At 39.5% G+C, this 12,572-nt stretch overlaps 1 protein-coding gene across 3 annotated transcripts in view; it reads left to right on the forward strand.

Annotated features, from left to right (window-relative positions):
* Window positions 1–12,572, forward strand: part of LRBA (LPS responsive beige-like anchor protein) — a 609,418-nt gene that overhangs the window by 108,048 nt on the left and 488,798 nt on the right. For all 3 annotated transcript variants that reach the window (XM_058666763.1, XM_058666762.1, XM_058666764.1), the window contains exons 18-20: window positions 9,435–9,527; window positions 10,545–10,653; window positions 11,023–11,104. In XM_058666763.1, coding sequence (XP_058522746.1) covers window positions 9,435–9,527; window positions 10,545–10,653; window positions 11,023–11,104 — 284 coding nt within the window. The remainder of the gene's footprint in view (window positions 1–9,434; window positions 9,528–10,544; window positions 10,654–11,022; window positions 11,105–12,572) is intronic.

Below are 12,572 nucleotides of genomic sequence, written 5' to 3' on the forward strand. Positions count from 1 at the left end.
ATTTGTGAAGTGTTCCCTGTACTTCAGTTTTGTAGAAGAATTTGTATGGAATTGTTATTATTTAGTCTTTAAGTTTTTGCTAAAATTTACCAATGATGTTATCTAGGGTAGAATTTCATTCTTTGGAGTGTTACTGTCTGTAGATTCAGATTCTTTAGCAGGTATACGATTGTTTGGACTATCCATCTCTTTTTTATTGAACTTTAGTTGTTGGTATCCTTCAAGCAAAATCGTACGTTTTTTCCTATATGAATAAATTTATTCATAAAATTTTGTTCCTTAGATTTCATTTAAATATCTGAAGTTGCTGATACTGACAGATTGTTCTGTGTTTCTGTAATCAGTATGGCTGTATGTTGATCTAATTATTGATTGTGACTGTTTTGAGACTGTTTTCCTCTTCAGGTAGTCCGTGCTATAATTTTTTTCCTAAGCATTTTTAGTGTATTTTTTATTGTTTTCAGTGTACTTTCTGTTTCTGCTTTCTTGTTTTATGTGTTTCTTGTAAAACTTGTATAAACACTTGGAAAGGGTTCCCAAGCTTGTTTTTTTATCTGAAAGGCAGATTTACACAGTAAAGTCTTCCATTCGGTGGTTCATTCTCTGAAGAACTTTAGTGGCTGGGATTGGACTGGGCCAAGGCCAGGAGCCTGGAATTTCTCTGGGTTTTGCACATTGGTGCCTGGGGTCACGGCCTGCTGCCTCCTGGGTGCATTAAAGGGAGCATCTGGGACTCAGACTGGCCTCCTGTGAGATGCTCCTGTTACAGCTATCCCACAGCAGTGGTCTCTTCCTTCATTCTGGAGGAACTTCCCTTAGAGCCTCCTCTTGTGGAGCACTTTTTTTTAAAAAGATTTATTTATTTATTTTTATTCATTTTATTATTGTTTTATAGTACAGTTTCATATTCCCTTATCCCCTACCCAGTTCCCTCCCCCCCAGTTCCTCTATATCATTACTAACATATAGTTCTTCATACTCAGTCATATGTCCATCATTGCGGGCCTGGACAATGGCAGAGAGTCCAGAATCCTATTGTCAAGATATAGTAAACAGTTTCATTTTAAGTCCATCTTTGTCTGGAAGTAGAAATGCATACCACACTATATCCTCACATCTGAATGTTAGTCTCCATTTCACAGACAGCTACTGTACATCCCCTTAAATGAAAAATCATGTTTCAAAATCAACAAAAGAAAGAAAAGAGGAAATTTACAATGCCATGAAGTTAAATGACATGTTACTAGATATGACAGTCTTCATTATATAACTACTGTACATCCCCTTAAATGAAAAGTCGTGATACAAAATCAACAAATAGAAATTTACAATGCCTGAAGTTAAATGACATGTTACTAGATATGACAGTCTCCATTACACTCTCCATTACACAGCTACTATACATCCCCTTAAATGAAGAGCCACAAAACAAAATCAACAAAGGAAGAAAAAAGAAATTAACACCAAGAAGTTAAATAACATGCTACTAAATCATTAATGTGTCACTGAAGAAATGAAAATCAAGAACCTTCTTGAAGAAAATGATGCCACTGCATGATGCTAGGAGTCATTGAATGATTTAATCAGAAGGAAGTGTTTTGAAGAGATGAAACTAACAGAGAATAACAAAACCCATGTGATATAGTTTCCGCTAATCATTGTTGAGGTGTGTCTCCTCCAGACAATAAGCAGATGGGTTTTGTTTTATAATCCAGTCTACTAATCTATGATGTTTGATTAAGCTTAAGCCATTTACATTCAGAGTTTAATATACATGGGTGTGACGTTGGTCCTGTCATTTTAGGAATGGGTTGTTCATTGGTTTAGTCTTCTGTTGTCATTTTACTGGATTGTTCTTCCCATTTGCCTTTGGTTTTGGTAGGTGCTATTCCTCTTTGTCAAGAGAACATCTTGAAGTATCATTTGTAGGACAGGTTTGGAAGAGGCATATTCTTTTAACTTTTCTTTACTGTGGAAGAATTTTATTTCATTTTCAAAGACGAAAGAAAGCTTTGCTGGATATGTTATCCTAGTCTGAAAATTTTTTTCTTTTATAATCTGGAATATGTCACTCCATTCTCTTCTTGCCTGTAGAGTTTCCTGTGAGAGATCTCCTGTGAGTTTAATTGGCATTCCTTTATATGTCAGTTGATTTTTTTCACGTGCACATTTAAGGATCTTTTCCTTATGTTCAATTGAATAGAACTTGATGATCATATGTCGTGGTGAAGATGGCTTTTGGTCAAGCCTGTTGGGAGTTCTGTGCCCATCCTGGAACTTGTTTCCCAATTCTTCCTCTAGATTAGGGAAATTTTCCTTTATTATTTCATTAAATACATTTGCAAATTCAGCTTCTTTCTGCACCTTCTGGAACTCCCATAACTCTTATATTTGGCCTCTTCATAGTGTCTTTCAATTCTTGAATACTTTTTTTGGCCTGATCCAGCTCTGCTTCCAGCTTTTTGTTTGCTTCCCCCTGGTGACAGGAAATACCTTCCAATTCTGAGATTCTTTCTTCTGCTTGCTTGATTCTATTTTGGAGACTCTCCACTGTACTCTTAATATGCTCTACTGTGTTCTTAATTTCTGATATACCAGCCTTGATTTGCTTTATTGCTTCCTTAAATTCTTTGAACTCTTGCATGAGCTTCTCATTGTTGATCAGAATCTTTAAAATGAGTCTTATGGATTCTGTGTTCCCCATTTTCTTGATGTCTCCCTCAGTTAACTCTGAGATTGGCATAGGGTTTTGCTCCCTTGCAGGAGAGTTTTCGGCAATATTCATTGTGCCTTTGTCTCTTCTTTTGCTCTTGATCATTGTACTTCCGGTTAGCAGAGTCTTCTCCTTTTGGCAGGTTTCTAAGCTGTGTCACCCACAGGTCTACAATGCGATTTTACTTATTGCGGTTGGTACACAACATTTCTTGCAGCCACTTGTGCCACAACCTCCAGCAAGTTCCAGGTCTGGGTTCTTATGTCAGATTTTCACTGTGGTCTCCACAGCCCCAGCTCTTGGCTCACCACTCACCACCTCCTGTGATACCGTGCTGAGGCTGCACTGTTGTCTCTGCAACCTTTTTCCCACTTCCAGTTGGAGCAGGTCCCAGGATTAGAGAGACACCAGGTGTCCTATATAATTTGGTTGTTGGTGGCGCTGATCTTGCTGGAACCTGTTGAACATTAGATCTGGGTGGCACACGGGCCTATTTTGACCCGTACAATGCCACAGTCAGTATTATTTTCCTGCGGGACCAATGCAGTCTCGGACCTCAGCAAGTTCTCGCGAGATCAGCACATGTGCAGTTCACTGTTGTCCCCTGCAGTCCCAAATCTATTGCCACAGTGCCCAAAATGGCGCCTGCCGTACAACCACTAAGGTTCTTGATTTGCTGGCCATCCGATCTGAGGGCTACCCAGACCTGTCCTGGGTGGAACCCGTAGAATGCCACGTCGTTGCAGTTCACCCAGACAGAAATGAGGTCACTCCCAGCTCAGCGCATGCTCAGTCCTCTCCCTCGCCCTTTCCTCCTTACACAAAATGGCGCGCAATTCAGCTCTAGGGAGCTGACTGGACTGTGAAATCCACTCTGTTCTCGCACTGCCCATCTGAGATCTGCTGCTCTGTCTCTGCTCCTGGTCAAATCAAACGGACCAGCAGAATGGACAGTTCTTTGTCTGGGTTCACCACCTGAGCTCCCAGTGAAAGTCCCTTCCCACCTGGTTGCTGGTGGAGTTCCAGCTGCTGAGGAGTTCAGATCGCCGTGCTGGAGTATCAGTCTCTGCAACACCACACTCTTGTTTCCACTGCTTTCCTGTGTCTGACAGTGCCCAGGTACCCCTCTGCTGTTGTTCTGTCCTTTCCTATTTCCTGAAATATGTCCTCTCTGCTTCATCCTGGTTAAATGTTTTTCCATCTGTATAAACGTGTCCTTACCCTATTCCGCCATCTTGATTCCCACTCGGGTCACGGAGCTCCCAGCCGTGTCTCACAGACCTCACGGAGCGCCGTCATCGGCTTGCTCCCGCTCCAAGATGGCGCACAGCCACGGCCCGCTTCTCCAGCCAGATTTATTTATTTTTATTGGGAAGTCACATATACAGAGAGGAGGAGAGATAGAGAGGAAGATCCTCCATCCGATGATTCACTCCCCAAGTGGCTGCAACAGCCACAACTGAGCCAGTCCGAAGCCAGGAGCCAGGAGCCAGGAGGCTCCTCCAGGTCTCCCACGTGGGTGCAGGGTGCAGACTTTGGGCCGTCCTCAGCTGCTTTCCCAGGCCACAAGCAGGGAGCTGGATGGGAAGCAGAGCAGCCAGGACTAGAACTGGTGCCCACATTGGATCCCGATGCATTCAAGGTGAGGACCTTAGTTGCTAGACCACCGTGCCAGGCCTGTGGAGCACTTTTGCTGGAAGCACATTTTCTTAGCTTTTCTTTGGAAAAATGGTTTTATTAGGCCTTTTATACCTAACAATAGTTTTGTGGTATGTTGAATTCTGTGTCTGGTTCTTTTCTTTTAGCACTTTTAAACATTTTTGTCCTAGTGTTTGGTCCCCATATAGTGTGAGAAATCTGGAGTCATTCAAATCTTCCTTTACTAAATATAGTTGCTGGTTTTCAGTTCCTTGCTTTCAAGAAGTTTTCTTACGTGTCTCCCCCCCACCCCAATGCAGCTTGTTTATTGTTTGCTTTGTAATTATCCCCAAAATTTGAGATGATTTTAGCCCTTATTTTAAAAGTGCTTCATGCTTTGTATGTGTTTTTTTCATTTTGTGTCTGTAATAAGAATTTGACTTGCACTGCCCTTTTAGCTTTTGTTCACTTAAGTCTTTGTGTTCTTTTAGAAGCAGCATAAAGTGTGCTAAACTGGTTCTTGAAGGTCATGCACTTTTACCTTTGCCTTTTTAAATGTGATACTGAATCCATGTTATAGACACTTCGTGTCTTTCAAATACTGTATATTTCAAATCTGAAATTTGTGCAAAATTTTTTAGTGAGAAATGTGTTTGGGTTTATTTAGATTGTGTATATCTTCACCTCCTGGTGTATAATTATAATAGCTTCCTTACAGTCTTTGTGTGAACTGTGCAGTAGTTGGCCCATTTAATTGTATTTTCCTGTGAAAAATGATCATATTTTTCTGATTTTGCTTTTTTGTTAGGTTATGTTTCACTGTTTTTGGACCTTGTGAATGTTGCCTGGTAACCTCTGGTGTAATTTTCTACCAAATATTTTCTGTTGCTTTTTTTTTTTTTTTTGTAATATGGAAGTATGGGTTGCTGGTGTGGTGGCGTAGCTGGGAGATCTCTGCCTGCAGCGCTAGGATCCCACTTGCCGGCTTGTTCTAGTGCTTGCTGTTCTATTACTGATCCACCTCTCTGCTTATGGACTGGGAAAGCAGTGGGGAATGGCGCAAATCCTTGGGCTCCTGCACTCTCCTGGGAGACTTGGAAGAAGCTCCTGTATGGTAGCTTTGGATCAGCTGATCTCTGGCCATTGTGTTCATTTAAGGAGTGCTCCAGTGAATAGAAATTCTCTTTCTTTCTGCTTTTTTTGTCAATTTTCCTTTCAAATAAAAATTACTAAATTAAAAAAATATGCAGACATTCCATTTGATAGCTGTTATACTGTTCAGTGCTAACTATTCTGAATGCAAAGTGGCACTGATGTCACTTCATTTCTGGAACCTCTCATCTTACTTTGAGTCTATTGTACATTCTCTCCTGAAGAACTAAGCTGTATTGGGAATAATCCAAATCTTATTTCACTTTAGAAAGAGAATTTGCTCTTTTGGTTTGACTCTGTTCCACACATGTGTAACTCTTGCTAATTCTTACACAGAGTCAGAGTGACTTTCTCTTCTACCGTCTCCTAATTTAGGACTCCCAACCAATCCCTCAAACCATTTTTTCTGTTCTCCCAGCCAGAAGCATTGCTTTTCTGGAATGTGGGCACTTTTTGAGATGTCGCATTACTTTGTGGTTATAGTTGGAAGAGGGAAGAAAAAAAGAGACTGTTAACTTGTATTGATAATATTCCAAATTTTAACTCCTCAACTCATTGTACTGCTGTTATGTACGTTTCAGTGTATGCTAGAAATTGCTGTTGGGTAATTTTCATGCAGTAGTTTTTGCTGCATTGATCAAGATCGAAAAGCTTTGTTAGGTTACTCTGGTCAAGCTATAGCTCCCCTGTTCATTTGGTAGTTTTCTAGTGAATATTTTGTTAATATCCTCATACATTATAGAACCTCCTTTCTTGTTAGTGGACTTCATTCATGATTTGTTGTAAGGCATTTCACCAGCAATAGATTTTGCTCATCTTCAGAATTACTTTTATTTGCCTTAATTTGGGGGAATTCTTATGCTTGAATGCAAAATTCCTTATTTATTGTTTTATTCTTGTTACCACTTAATCATTATTCCTTCATTTTTTGGGCTCTGTTGTTTCTGATGAGATAATAGCTGTGAATTGCATTATTTGCTTCTTACGTGTCTTGTGTTATTTCTGGTGCTTTGGAAGTCATTGGACTATAATTTGTAGTGATTCACTTTCTTAGCCTGCTTTTTGGGTTTTTCTTGAGTCTTTTTTTGATGCTGGGTGCATTCCCACTGTATATGTATTGGAATATCCTGCATTCTTTCACATGTTTGTAAAAGTTGTTTAATTCTTTTTTATTCTTTATATTTGGAAAGTTCTATCTGTCTTCAAGTGTATAGATTGTTTATTTTACTATTTCTGTCTGCTGCTGTTGAGCGCCTCTTAGCGAATTTATTGATTTCCTTATTGTTTTTTTTTATCCCTGGAATTTCCATGTGGTTCTTTCTTTCTTTTTTTGCAATATTTTCTAATTTTTTTTTTCAGGAAATTGCAGGATTTACTATCTTGTAAATTATATAAGCATTAGAGTTTTTTTTTCAATTTTTAAAAATCAATTACATTGCATTATGTGGCACATTTTTATATGCACTGGGATTCCCCCCACATGTGGTTCTTTCTGTGGTTTCTCTTTATTGAGATTCTCTAATTTTAAATTCATTGTTAGTCTGTTTTCTTTAATGATTTGAGTATAGTATTTGTTACATGTCCTTTGGAGTCATCGCCAAGTCTAACATTCGGAAAGCTTCAGAGAAATTTTGCTTATTACTCTTCCTGGTTATAGGTTGTGCTTGTTCTGGTGGTTTTTTTTTAATGTAATTTTGGTTGAAAAGTGGAGTTTTTAGATAAGTGCAATGTTAGCTTTAGACCCTTTTTTTTTCTGTTTGGTATTCAATGGCTTGTCCTATCTCATCTGCGAATTCTATCTTTTTCATGTTCTATAGCTTCTGCTTTCCTTCTGTTGATTATTGTAACTTTACTTTAACATAACTGTCTTTGAGTTCCCTGTGTTTTTCTGTATCTTAGAGTTCAGTCAGTTACCTGTGCAGTGGCTGTGGTCTAATTCTTTGAGGCTGTTAAGTACACATAATATTGTGATGTGTGTATGTGTGTTTCTGGATTGCTTTCCAAGCCATTGGTATTTCTCCAGTCTTCCTTGCTTTTGTTTTTTCAATTGTATTTTCAGGTTTTCAGTGTGCATATGTACTTTCACAGTCAGCTAAGGCTATATTGAGAGCTTAGTTGAATCCCATGCATCTCTCATTTGTAGCATCTCCTTTTTAAATAGTTGCTTGATCTGCCCCTTGCCCTGGGTTGTGTCTGCCACGTTGGTCTGGTAAAGCATGTTATTTTCCCTTTTTATGCCTAACTAGGTCTGCTACTATTAGCAGGGGTGCTGTGGTTTTCATCTGTTGGCCTAAGTCAGGTTTGTCCTTTCTGAAAGCAACATATACACAACAGGAGCAGGGCAGAGTAATGACTTCCCAATCCCTTTTCAAGCTTTAGCAAACACGATTTTTGCTTTTGATACGCTAAAATTCCTAGGTCTGGGTATGGTGGTGTAGCAAGTTAAGCTTCCAGTTGTAGTGCTTTGCCTGCTCAGGTCCTGGCAGCTCCACTTATGATCCCTTCCATGTGCTGGTTCACTCCCCAAGGGGCCACAAAGGCCTGAGCTGAACTGAATCAAAGCCTGGACCCAGGAGCTTCTTCTGGGTCTCCCATGAGGGTGCAGGGTCCCAAGGCTTTGGGCCGTGCTCCACTGCTTTCCCAAGGCACAAACAGGGAGCTGATTGGGGAATGGAGCAGCTAGGACACAAGCCAGCACTCACATGGTATCCCAGCACTTGAAGAGGAGGATTAGTCAGTTGCTCAGGTTTCAAAAATCTGAAGTTTTAGAATTACTGTAAATAATTCCAAGATTTGTTTCTTCGATAATTGTTTGTTAGAAAGGAAATGCTACCCATCAGTTGGATTTCACTGCCAGTTGGTTTTGCTCACAGTCAGATTATATAGCCCTCATTTTAAGAACTTGCATACTTTTTGAGAATTGAATTAAGATTTTAAGAACTTGTTTATTGTATACTTTTTGAGAATTGAATGTGAAATGTATTTTGTAAGAGTAATTTTGACTTTTAAATTCATTCTGATTATTATGCATTTCACATGTCCCCTCACTTTTTAATCATGGTGAGGATTTAAAAATTTAAATAAGAGCTGGTATAAAACAATGCTTTTATATGGACTTAAAAACTGGTAGCTTTATCCCAGGCACGGTAGCCTAGCAGCTAAAGTCCTCTCCTTGCACATGCTGGGATCCCATATGGGCGCCGATTCTAATTCCGGCAGCCCCACTTCCCATCCAGCTCCCTGCTTGTGGCCTGGGAAAGCAGTCGAGGACGGCCCAAAAAAGTCTTGGGATCCTGCACTCATATGGGACACCTGGAGGAGACTCCTGGCTCCTGGCTTCAGATGGGTGAAGCTCCAGGCATTGCAGTTACTTGGGGAATGAATTATCGGATGGAAGATCTTCCTCTCTGACTCTCCTCCTCTCTGTATATTTGAGTTTACAATAAAAAGAAGTGAATCTTTAAAAAATAAAACAAAACAAAAAAATGCTGCTAGCTTCTGGAGAACATTGATAGGTATATAGCAGAGGAAAAAAATGAGCCTCAGTCAGCCTTATGCATTACAATTTGCAAACAAACTGTCTTTAATAGTTCCATGGAGAAATATGTATTTTGGAAAAACTATGGATTTCTATTATTTTTTCACCAAAATAAACTTAACTTGAATTGTATTTTCTCATGAATGTTTTGAAGTACTTTCATAATTATGCACTGGAAAAGTCGCTGTATTTTCTGAATTGTAATGTATTATCAGTTTTTGGTTTTCGTGAACAACAAGTGCAGCAAGTCTTGAATAAGTACATTTTTAAATGTCCTGAATGTATATTAATAAGTGTTACTTGAAATAGATTTTTAGTAACAAAGATATGTATCTGTAAATCATCACTTTTTATAAGTCACATTCATTTCTTTTGGATTCTTGTGAATTTCAGTGTTATCTACAAGCTTCTGGCATCGAAAAGCGAAGGAATCAGAGTGCAGGCTCTTAAGGCGATGGGCTATTTTCTAAAACATCTGGCTCCAAAGTGAGTATGCCTGAAATGCAAAATGGACTGTGGTATGTTACTTATTTATCTTACAATTTTGGGGGAATAGAGTTTCTGTTCTGTGGTCCCCCTCGTCTCTGTCTTTTATTGTTATTCATAAAATGTTGTAGAAGTTTAATCCCATTGCTACATAATTTAAAAATACAAACAGCTCAACTGGTGCATGTTTGTTTTATACGGAAATTATGTAAATTTATCATGCATTTTAGGTATGAGAATTCCTTTGGAATAGATACATTTTTGCTACTGTGGAGATTTAAGTGGTTTACATCATCATTTGCCTTATCTCAAAGGCTGAAAGAACCACCTGGACATTTGCCACACCATGTGTTCTGTTACGTGCATAGCTAAAAACTGAAACTGCCCAACGTATTTTCCTAACTGAAAGCAGGTAGTTTTACTCTAGGTACCAGTCTTCACACCAGGAATAGCCTGTCATTACATTTTAAATGTTGGGGGTAGGACAGCTGCAGGCTTTATAAATCCAGCTGGACGCCAGGACATATAATGTTTGTTATTGGAACAAAATGACTATAATGGATTTTTGTATATTATCTCTTGCTGTATTTACAATACAGCGGCCCTATTGAGTTGTGATGAAGAATGTGTGGGTCCCAAAGCCTGAAATGTTTGCTTGCAAGCCATTTACAGAAAATGTTTGCCGAGTCGAGACAGAATCAATGTCTGTGATCATTCAGCTTTCGATCATAACAAATAGTCGAAGTAATTATTCTGGAAAATTTGGTGGAGAATTTTGCTGTGCTGTGTAATAGTCAGTTTTACACCATACACTTATTTTTAGCTTTGGCTTATGTGTAAATGGCAGTTAACATTCTTTGCCTAAAGGTTTGGGAACCTTAAAAGTTTTAGGTCAGAGAAAATTGGTGGGGTAATTGGGTTGGAATTCGTAATGTGAAAAGCATTATTCTGTTTGCTTCATGCAGCGTGTGTAGCAGCGTGGCGCGCAGCACCTGACGTCTTTCTGTGTAATTGCAGGAGAAAAGCTGAAGTCATGCTTGGTCATGGGTTATTTTCCTTGCTCGCTGAACGACTCATGCTTCAAACAAATTTAATCACCATGAGCACATACAATGTCTTGTTTGAGGTAGGAATGGAGTCAGAATTTATTCTTATTTATTCCTTATTATAAAAAGTGTCCATATAATAGAAGTAGCTGTTTGAACATAAAATAAGGCCACTTAGGTTTGTAGGATACTTCTATGAGGTTAGTAATGAAAAGAGAGTCTGGCTGCATTTTAATAAATGTATTAATTTGTGAATTGCAGAAGAGTTTAGTTATCTCTGAATTGTTCCTGTGCTGTATTGCTTGTTTCATTTCATCATTAGCTGACAGCACAGCACCGCAGTTACTGTAGATGCAGTACTGGGCTGTGGCGAGTGCTGCTCGCAGAGTTCATGAGCAGTGATGCCGTTGCGGTGAGTTCTAATGCGATGTGCCGTTTTGCTTCTGTAGATTCTTATAGAACAGACTTGTACTCAGGTGATACATAAGCAGCATCCAGATCCGGACTCTTCGGTGAAGATACAGAACCCTCGTATGTATTTTGTATTCTTTAAAAGCTACCTGTTGCTACTTAAAAACTTACTGTGAAAACCGTGAAGTTGATCATCATTGGATTGAAAGAACTTCAGATGGACCTTAAGTTATGTATAAATGCTTCCATAAAAGATTTTTTTAACTTTCTAACAGTTGTGAAGATCTTGATTTAATATTTGTTCATATTTTTAGTAAAGTTTTGGTTCTGTATTGAGTGATGGCAGGCTAAGTTACATGTACTGTGTATGGAGGTGGCTGTCAGTGACAGAATACTGGATTTGGAATGGAAAGATACTCATATTGTTAATTCTGTGTGTAGATAGTGGTGTTTGTTTTTGATATTCAGGCTTGTGCAGCATTGTACAAAGTACATATTTTTCAGCCTGCTTTTTAAGATTGTTATTAAAATTAATATGCAGAGTTTTGCATCGCAATTTTTAATGTAGTGAGGTTTGTGTATTATGATGCTTCAGTGCTCGTTTTAAAAACACCAAGCTCTGAGGTTTCATTTTCCCAGGCTCTCAGTGAGATGTGACGTCATTATTTTTCAGTGAAAAGGAAATGTTGATTTTGAATCAATTTAGCCTTCTTCCAAATAAGCACAAGTAGATTGCTGATTTTATGAATTGTAGAATATTTTCTCAGCATGTTTGGATCTACGACAATAGAATACCTGAGACTGGGTAGTTCGTAAAGAACGGGAGTTTATTTTCTCAAGTGCTGGTGTCTGGGGAGCCCGGAGGGTGCTGTCCTCTTGTGGTGAGGATAGAGGGGAAGCTGCCGAGCTCTCCTCCGAGTGTCCACGCCTCCTCTTATGTCAGGAGGGGTGTTACTCATTGAGGGGTAACTCTGATGGCCCACTCACCTCTGGAAGCGCAGGATTGCATTGGCAACACCTGACCTGGGAGGGACAGATTCCAATCAGAGCAGTTACTCATGTGGCGCCTAATGTGTTGGCTCAGAAAAGACACCAGAGTATAGTGGTTAAAAACGTCAACTGCACGCCTGGAACAATAGCCTGGTGGCTAAACCCTCACCCTGCACGGGATGCTGCATTGGCACTGGTTTGTGCCCCACGTCCCTGCCCGCTATCTGCTTGTGGCCTGGGAAAGCAATGGAAAACGACCCAAAGGTTTAGAACCCCATACCACATGGGAGACTCATGACTTTGGATGGGCTCAGCTCTGGCCATTGCGGCCACTTGGGTCCTTCACTCTGTAAAGCTGCTTTTCCAATAAGAATAAATATTTGAAAAAAAATGTGGACTGCCTGCGTTAAACTCATGCTATATGTATTATTAGTTATATGACCCGGGGTATATTATTACTTTTCTGTAAGTTTTTTAAAAATATTTTTATTTATTTTTGAAAGGCTGAGTTTGAGAGAGGAGAGAGAGTGGAGAAAACGAGGGTGGGAAGAAGGGCGGGCAGAGAGAAATGCCTGCTACCTGCTGGTTCACTCCCCAG

The sequence above is a fragment of the Ochotona princeps genome, chromosome 7 (assembly GCF_030435755.1).
Source record: "Ochotona princeps isolate mOchPri1 chromosome 7, mOchPri1.hap1, whole genome shotgun sequence".
NCBI lineage: Eukaryota > Metazoa > Chordata > Mammalia > Lagomorpha > Ochotonidae > Ochotona > Ochotona princeps.